The following is a 9,206-nucleotide window of genomic DNA, read 5'->3' on the forward strand; positions in this document are numbered from 1 at the left end:
AAAAAAATTCCATAGCTAACATCATACTTAATGGTGAAAGACTTAATGCTTTTCCCCTAAAATCAGGAACAGGACAAGGATGTCTGCTCTTGCCACTTGAACATTATAGAGGAGATTCTAGCTAAGGCTATCAGGCAAACACACATACAAAAAAAGAAAAGCCATCTGGATAAGAAAGGAAGAAGTAAAACTATCTCTATTTATAGATGACACGATCTACTATATAGCAGAACCTAAAGAATCCACTAAAAAACTCTTAGGACTGATCAGCATGTGCAGCAAGGCTGCAGAATATAAAATCGACATACAAAATTCAATTGTACTTCTATATACTAGCAATGAACAATCAAAAAAATTAAGAAAATAATGTAAATGGCTATAATAGCATAAAAAAGACTAGAATACTTGGGAATAAGTTAATCAGAAGTCCAGGACTCATATACTGAAAATTTCAAAACGTCACTGGAAGAATTTAAAGAACTAAATAAAAAGGACATCTCATGTCCACAGATCAGAAGACTTAATACTGTTAAGATGGCAATATTCCCCAAATTTATCTACAGATTCAACACAATCCCTACTCAAATTCCAAATATTTTTGTAAAAATTGACAAGCAGATCCGAAAATTCACATGGAAAAGGGACCCTGAATAGGGACCCTTCATAGGGAAAAGAGAGAGACCCCAAGATTTCAAAACAATTTTGAAAAACAAGAAAAGTTGAAGGACTCACAATTCCCAATTTCAAAACTTGCTACAAAGCTATAGTAATCAAGACAGTGTGGTATTATAGCATAAGGACAGACATATAGGTCAATGGAATAGAATCGAGAGTCTAGAAATTAACCTTTATGTTTACGGTCAATCAGTTTCCAACAAGGGTACCAAGATAATTCAGTGGGGGAAAGAATAGTCTTTTCAACACATGGTGCAGGGATAGCAGGATATTGTCAGATGAAAGAATGAAGCTGGACTCCTGCCTCAAGCCTTACACAAAAATGAACTCAAAATTAATCACATGATCTTGGGTTAGGCAATGGTTTCTTAAATACAACACCAAAAGCACAAGCGACAATAAAAAATCGATAACTGGATGACATCAAAATAAACTTTTGTGCTTCAAAAGAAACTATTAAATTGAAAATATAACCCACAGAATATGAGAAAATATTTGCAAATCATATATCTGATAAGGGACTTGTATTCAGAATATATAACTAACTCTTATAATTCATTAATAAAAAGGCAAATAATCCAGTGAAAGAAAAATGGGCAAAGGATCTGAATATACATTTCTCCAAATGGCCAACATGGAACAGCTCAGCATCATTAGTCGTTAGGGAAATACAAATCAAAACCACAATAAGATGCCATTTTACATCTACTAAACCAAAAAAACCAAACCCACTGCCACTGAGTCAATTCCAACTCATAGTAACCCTACAGGACAGGTAGAACTGCCCCATAGTGTTTCCAAGGAGCACCTGGTGAATTCGGACTGCAAACCTTTTGGTTAGCAGCCGTAGCTCTTAACCAGTATGCCACCAGGATTTCCTCACATCTTCTAGGGATGGCCAAAATAAAAGACAGTAACAAGTGTTGCCAAGGATGTCGAAAATTGGAACCCTCATACACTGCTGGTATGAATGTAAAATGGTACAGCTGCTTTGGAAAACAGTTTGGTAGTTCCTCAAAATATTACATATAGAGTTACCACATGACCTAGCAATTCCACTCGGGGTATACACCCCAGATAATTGAAAACGTGTCTACATAAAAACTTATACATGAAGGTTCATAGTAACATTATTCTTACTAGGCAAAAAGTAAAAACAACCTAAATGTTCATCAACTGACGAACAGATAAAATGTGACATGTTCCCTACAATGGAATATTATTTTGGCAACAAAAAGAAATGAAGTACTGATACAAGCTTCAACCTGGATGAACCCTGAAAATGGTATTCTAAGTGAAAGAAGCCAGACACAAAAGACCACTTATTGTATGTGTGCATTTAAATGAAACATCTAGAGTAGGCAAATCTACAGTGACAGAAAGTAGATTAGCTTTTGCCAGGGGCTGGGAGGACAAGGGAGGGAGGAGTGAGTGCTAATGGGTATGGAGTTCTTTTTGTGGGGAGAGAATTTTCTAAAATTATATTGTAGTAATGGCTGCGTGACCCTGTGAATATTTTAAAAAACACTAAAGAGTACACTTTAAATGGGCGAACTGTATGGCATGTTAATTATATCTCAACAAAGCTGTTACAAAAAACAATGTATATCTATTTCATACCTTTCTCTGGCTTCCTTGAGTGCAATTTCAAGTCTTTCTACCTTCTGGTTTCCTTCTCTTAGACAATGCAGGAGTTGGCTCACAGTTAATTCCTCAAATTCCAAATAATTCCTGGCTCCTTCTGCAGATCTGCTCCTACGTTGAGACAATGTCACTTTCAGTACGAAGATTAAAAGGTTTTCGTCAGAAAATAATAATGTCAAAGTCTAAGAATAGAATAGCCCAGTATAACTGGAGTCAACTTCAAGGAACTGCCTAACAGAATACTCTCCAACTGATTCTCAGTCACTGATGAAGCACAGCTGGCCCCATGACCCCCCGTATCACACTCCTCTGTGCTTTCCAAGAAAGGAAACCAGGTGGGGAACTAAGAGTTAGGCTCCAGAGAGACTAGCCTTATACTGCACGAGCTCACTTCCTACAAATGCTCACTGTATACACAACACCTGACCACAAAACCCACCGAAGGAGTTCAACAGATACAGCTCTTGTTTCCAGGCTTTCCTAGAGGTCTAGTCTCAAAGAGGACTGCAGGAAGACACGTGTACAAGAACATGTGCTACTGTTGGGGACACACGCACAGACCCTGTTGGCCTTCTTTAACTTGACACAAAATTATTAGGTGAAGAAAATATTTTACACTTTTGGTTTTAAATAGAGCACAGAAATGTAGGGACTGCTGGCATGCCAAACATTTTTCTTGATTTCAACATCTGATTAATAAAAAGACATTTCAGTGACAAACAAAACCACCACTACCACTACAATAACAAAACATTCAGGATCACTTTGATGATGTTAATAGCAGCTACTACTTCAGTAACCTACTAAAGTTCACGTATCTATTAAATTGCTGTTGTTACTGTAAGCTGCCGTCAGGTCAGCCACTGATTCATGGTGACCCCATGCACAACATGAGGAAATGCTGCCTGGTCCTATGCCATCCCCATGACCGGTTGGGGATCGAACCCTTGTGATCCAGGGTTTCCACTGGCTGGTTTTTGGAAGTAGATCTCCAGGCCTTTTTTCGTGGTTCATCTTAGTCTGGAAGCTCCCCTGAAACCTGTTCAGCATCATAGCAACATGCAAGCCTCCACTGATGAACAGGTGGTGGCTCCACATAAGGTGCAATGGCTGGGAATCAAACCTGGGGCTCCCGCATGGAAGGCAAGGATCTAATAAATAGCCAGTATTAAATCCTGGCTCCCCTGACCCCAAGCTTGAACTCCAAACCTAGAAATCAATTTCTGACTCCTTAAGATGCTCACAAATAGGGCAAAGATGTTATTTACTAAAAAATAGCAGTGTGGCTTAAAGGGGAAGTGGACTTTTCATACGGATATAAATTAGGAAGAAGTGGTCTGAACATTTCAAACAGGGTTAGCTTCCTTCCTCTCACTTCCAAGAAAGTCTTTTGATATTAAAATAACAATTTGGGGAAAAGCTGAGGAATTTTTAACTAAAAAAGGCAACAACTTTCATTTAGTCCCTGTTTAATGAAAAAAATATTATTTAACACTTATTTTCTCCTTTATACAAGGGCTTGGGAGCATAAAAGGGGGGAAAAATTTCATGGCTTTATAAGTCAATCTCTGTGCAATCCATCAAGTTTAAAAAAAAAGGTTTTAAAACTCTATGAGGAAAGATATTTTTAGAGAAATTTTCAGATAACTGTCTCTTAAGTAGACTAATAATACAACAGTAACCTGCTTACAGAGGATTATCTAAGTCTATTGTGAGTGAGTAGAGGTCCCTGGGTTCGTGCACAAAAGGTTTGTGCTGGACTTCTAGAGGTTGGCAGTTCGAACTCACCTAAAGTCACCACAGAAGAAAGGCCTGGCAATCTGCTTCTGTAAAGATTACAGCCAAGAAAACCCTATGGAGTAGTTCTGCTCTGTAACATGCAGAGTTGCGATGAGTCAGAATTGACTGGACAGCTGTGGGTTTTATTCTGGGTGAGCACTACCTGCCAGAGTCAAACTGGGGGTTTCAGACGCTCAGTTCCTCTAGCACTGTCCTTTGCAAAGTCCCTCTCATCATTTAAGATGTCTGCTAGTATGAGAAGTCCTGGTGCCACACTGGTTAAGCACTTGGCTGCTAACTGAAAGGTTGGCAGTTCAAACCACCAGCCACTCCTCAGGAGAAAGATGTGGCAGTCTGCTTCTGTAAAGATTTACAGCCTTGGAAACTCTACGTGGCAGTTGTACTCTGTCCTGTAGGGTCACTCTGAGTTGGGATCAACTCTAAGGAAGTGAGTGGTTTGCTAGTATGTCCTTGAGACAGGTAAACTCAAGACTCCACAGGTAAGGTATCTGGACACTTTCAAGAACCACTCACAGTGATTCAGAGCAATAACAGTCACGGTTACAGGAGATTATCCAATATTAGTCACCTTGGCTTGTAACTGGCAATGAATAGAAAAGAAAATGGAAACATCTCACTTATCTAGCTGGGCAGCCTGATCTGGGTCAAACAACACTGGTAAACAAATCAGGAAACTTAGGTCTTTTGATTAAAAACCAGTAGCTTCTTTTGGTTAAGAATAAGTATGCTTTCACCTCTCACATCTATAACAGAGTGGTGAGCATTACGTAGCCTAAAAAGGCACCAAACATTGTTTTTATTCCCTGCCAGTCTGGGCTGCAACATTCAATAGCATTCAAACCTAATATTCTTGAAAGGTCCTAGTAAGACATTACTTTCTTAGCCCATGTTTACCCTCCCAGTGTCGAGAAGACTGCCCCTCTGTCTGCCTGACAGCCCTAATCCTCCTTCACATACTTGTTAATGGAGTCAGTTCTTGTGGGCCGAGGACTAGTCTTGATTTCTTTTAATGCCCCATCTGCTTCTCCTTCCTGTAAAAGCACAAACAAAAGGGATTTAATACAATATTATGCAAGACAAATTCTTTACCAGAGGAGAAAAAGACAAAAGATCAAGAATTCTGATGACATACAACCCAAGGAACCTACCAAATACTTAGATGTGAAATATTTAAATTTAGTCATTCAAATGGTATAGCAATTTACTCCTCCGTTACCCCCCTCCCTGCCCCTACACCCTGTCAGGATTATAAATATCTATGTTAAGGCATCAAGGACAGTCTCCTCTCATTCTGCACACTCACCCTGACTCCATAAACATGAAAGTTTATCTCCTTCCCTCTCTCCTCGGCAGTGCCCTCCTTCCCTAGGTTAAGGCTGCAAAAAGCTAGTGACAACTCACATCTTTCTGGTGCTGTCTTTAAAATGCAAAATGCTAGAACGTGCAAAGCACACTTGAAAACAGGCAGTTTTCTGTGGGTGAGGCTCACAAAGCATTGTTAAGATGCCTCCACTCTGAAATTCTTACACACTGTGGACCACTTATGGAACAAGAAGATGTCTTAAGTACCACTTACATGATTTGAAAGACATTTCTATTCCAATGAGCTAGCAGGGAAAATCTTCAAAGATGCACAAGATTGTTATAGATAATTTTGCTTGCATAAACGCTAAATCTTGGGCAGTGTTTTCTTGTTCATAGACGCATAGCAAGAAAAACATGTTTACACAAACAATAACTGTCATTCATGTGTGAGGGAGAATATTATGCTAATCATGCACTCTGAAGGAAGAAGCTTCATTCGGAAACTTCTGATACACCGTTTGAGCTTCCTAAATTTTATCAGTTATTTGCAGAAAGTTAAAGCTCTTTGATCAAATTTGTGTTTCAGTAATCTTTGGTCATTTGTATAAAGGGTACTCGGGCAAAGTGTGCTTTTTAACTGGTTCTTTAATTCTCTTCATTTTGGCCACTCTTAATGCATCTAAAATTTACTATGGGGCACAATGGCAAGGTTATTAACAGCTGTTTTCAAACCCCATTGATCTTTAGAGCAGCAAATGAATCAGAAAGTAAAGAAAGCCACATACTAGTATTTCAGACACATCTAGTAGTTTAGTTTCTTTGCAAGCTACTCCCTACTCTCTACATCCCTGCTTATGTACAAGGTACAGATCTTTCTTCCACGGACACAATTAATCTCTTCTCCTATATCAGATGTGTACTCTGACAAAGCTTAAATGACAGTCTCTATTACAGAGGATTTTATACTCGAGTTTTTCTCCCTTATTATTTTTAAGGCCCCTTCGTGGTTTATCCACCTGGTTTGCTCTTTAATAGAACTGCCTGTACATTCAGATACAGTCATTAATAGATGCTTAATGGGTGCTTAGCAATGTGTCAGCACATGCTACCTCTCTTAGCTCACTTCATTTTGGGGTGCACACAAATGCGAGTTTGAAAGCACTGGTTTCAAACTCAGTTCTCTGAGGTTCCTGAGTAGCTGATGCTGGAAGGGAGGGAGGAGCCAAGGTACCCTACCCTCAACCTACAACTAGGAAAGCTCTGCTGTTTCTTTTTTCCTCTCATTTTCAAAAATATTTTATTTTTGTTGTTGTTGTTGAGAATATACACAGCAGAACATATACCAATTTAACAGTTTCTACATGTGCAAATTCAGTGACATTGATTACATTCTCCAAGTTATGCATTCATTCTCACCCTCCTTTTCCAAGTTGTTCCTCCCCCATTAACATAAACTTATTGCCCCCTAAGGTCCCTGTCTAACCTTTTGAGCTGCTGTTGTCAATTTCATCCCATATAGATAGTTCTTAAACGAGCACAGTGCTCAAGGCAGACATTCTTTACTAGTTAAGCTAAACTACTGTTTGGTTTTAAGAGGACTTCAGGGGATATTTTTAGTTTAAGGTTTAAAGATTATCGGAGGGCAATAGTTTCAGGGGTTCATCAGGCCTCCAAGTCTCCAGACAGTCTAGATTCTATGAGAATCTGAAATTCTATTTTGCATTTTCCCCCTTTTGATTAGGGTTCTTCTACAAAATCTTTGATCAAAATGTTCAGTAATGGTAACCAGGCACCATTCAGTTCTTCTGGTCTCATGGCAATGGAGGCAGTTGTTCATGGACGCAATTAGTCACACCTTCCATTTCCTCCTCCTATTCCTGACTCTCCTTCTTCCTTTGTTGTTCCAAGTGAATAGAGACCAATTATTGTACTCTGGCTGGCTGCTTGCAAGTTTTTAAGACCCTCGGCACCACCAATGTATTAGGAGGTAGAACAGAAGCGCTAAACATGTTATTAGGCCAATTAACTGGGATGTTCCATGAAACCATGACCCTAAACCTCCAAACAAGGAACCAAATCCCATGAGGCATTTGGTTGTAGATAAGCTGCCCTTTTTTCACTGTTGTAAATATATCTATGACACAACTTTTGCCAATTCAACTTTTTACAGGTATACAACGCATTGACAGCAAGTACATTAATCAGCTGTGTAACCCTACCCTTAATCAATGTGATTCTTCCATCACCATAAACTCCATAAGCAATAACCCCCACTTTACCCCTCCTTCCTGCCCCTGGTAACTTCTAATAAACTTTGGTTCTATACATTTGTCTGTTCTTGACATAAAATGACAAATGAGGTCATAAAATATCTGTCCTTTTGGGGTTGACTTATTTCACTCAGCATGTCTTAAGCTCCATCCATACTGTAGCATGTACCAAGACTTCATGTCTCTTACTAGCTGAGTAGTATTCCACTGTATGTATGCACCACATTTTGTTTATCTGTTCAACCATAGATGGGTATTTAGATTGTTTCTGCCTTTTTAAAAAATACTTTATTGTGATTCTGGAGAAAATTTACTTAGCAAATTAGGTTCTCATTTAACAATTTCTATATATATTATTCAGTGACACTGGTTACACTTTTCACAATGTGTCAGCGTTCTCATTATTTCCATTCTGGTTGTTCTATTCCCACTAATCTAGCTTCCTTGTCTCCCCTTACCTTATCATGTTTGGTCTGGAGTACCATTATTGTTTCAAAAATAACATGCCTACATAAATAATGCACCCACACATATAATGCACATAGCATGTCTAGGAAAAGAATGCATGACGGGGTTGCACGGTTGGCAAAAAACATAATGCATATGTTATTTGCATAAAAATACAGTAAATGTTGACCCTTAGGTCTCTTTCAGATAATTGTTTAGAGGAGCACAGTATTCACGGATGATATTATTTATTTTATGAGCCATTCTGTCTTTTGGCTGATAGGTGATCACCAGGAATGGTTTGAGTTCCAAGTTTAAAGGGTATACCAGGGCAATAGTCTCTGGGCTTCCTCTAGTCTCTACTGGTCCAGTAAGTCTGGTGTTTTTTAGGAATTTGAGTTTTGTTCCACATCTTTCTCTCATTCTATCCCAGACTATCTATTGTGTCCCTGGTTGAAACAGTCAGTAGTAGTAGCTGGGAACCATCTAGTTCTTCTGGTCTCAAGGTAGGTGAGGCCATGGTTCATTGTTTCCACCTTTTGTCTATTATGAATAGTGCTGCAATGAAAATTGGTGTACAAGTATCTGCTTGAGTCTCTGTTTTCAAGTCTTTTGGGTATATACCTAGTAGTGGAATTGCTGGCTCATATGGTAGCTCCATTTTTAGTTGTTTAAGGAACTACCACACTGCTTTCCACAATGGCTATACCATTTTGCATTCCTACCAGCAATGGGTAAGGGGTTCCAATTTCCCTACATCCTCGCCAACTTTTGTTATTTTATCATTATTATTTTTTAATCTTAGCCAGCCTAGTGGCAGTGAAATAGAATCTCACTGTGGTTTTGATTTGCATCTTTCTGATGGCTAGTGTCGCTGACATCTTTTCATGTGTTTAGGGGCCATCTGAATGTCTTCTCTGGTGAAATGTCTATTCAAGTCCTTTGCCCATTTATGATTGGATTGTCTTTTTTGTTGTTAAGTTGTCAAAGTTTTATATATATTTTGGTTATCAGATTATCAGATACATGGTTTCTGAAGGTATTCTCCCAGTTGCTAGCTTGTCT

The 9,206-nt window shown here is 38.9% G+C and overlaps 1 protein-coding gene across 3 annotated transcripts in view; it reads right to left on the reverse strand.

Annotated features, from left to right (window-relative positions):
• Positions 1 to 9,206, reverse strand: part of OPTN (optineurin) — a 53,262-nt gene that overhangs the window by 36,244 nt on the left and 7,812 nt on the right. For 2 of the 3 annotated variants that reach the window (XM_023734359.1, XM_023734358.1), the window contains exons 3-4: positions 5,077 to 5,150; positions 2,296 to 2,430 (exon numbers count right to left, since the gene is read on the reverse strand). In XM_023734359.1, coding sequence (XP_023590127.1) covers positions 2,296 to 2,430; positions 5,077 to 5,150 — 209 coding nt within the window. The remainder of the gene's footprint in view (positions 1 to 2,295; positions 2,431 to 5,076; positions 5,151 to 9,206) is intronic. The other variant, XM_023734360.1, reaches the window with a different exon arrangement.

Source organism: Trichechus manatus, unplaced genomic scaffold (assembly GCF_000243295.1).
Source record: "Trichechus manatus latirostris isolate Lorelei unplaced genomic scaffold, TriManLat1.0 scaffold00067, whole genome shotgun sequence".
In the NCBI taxonomy this organism is placed as follows: domain Eukaryota; kingdom Metazoa; phylum Chordata; class Mammalia; order Sirenia; family Trichechidae; genus Trichechus; species Trichechus manatus.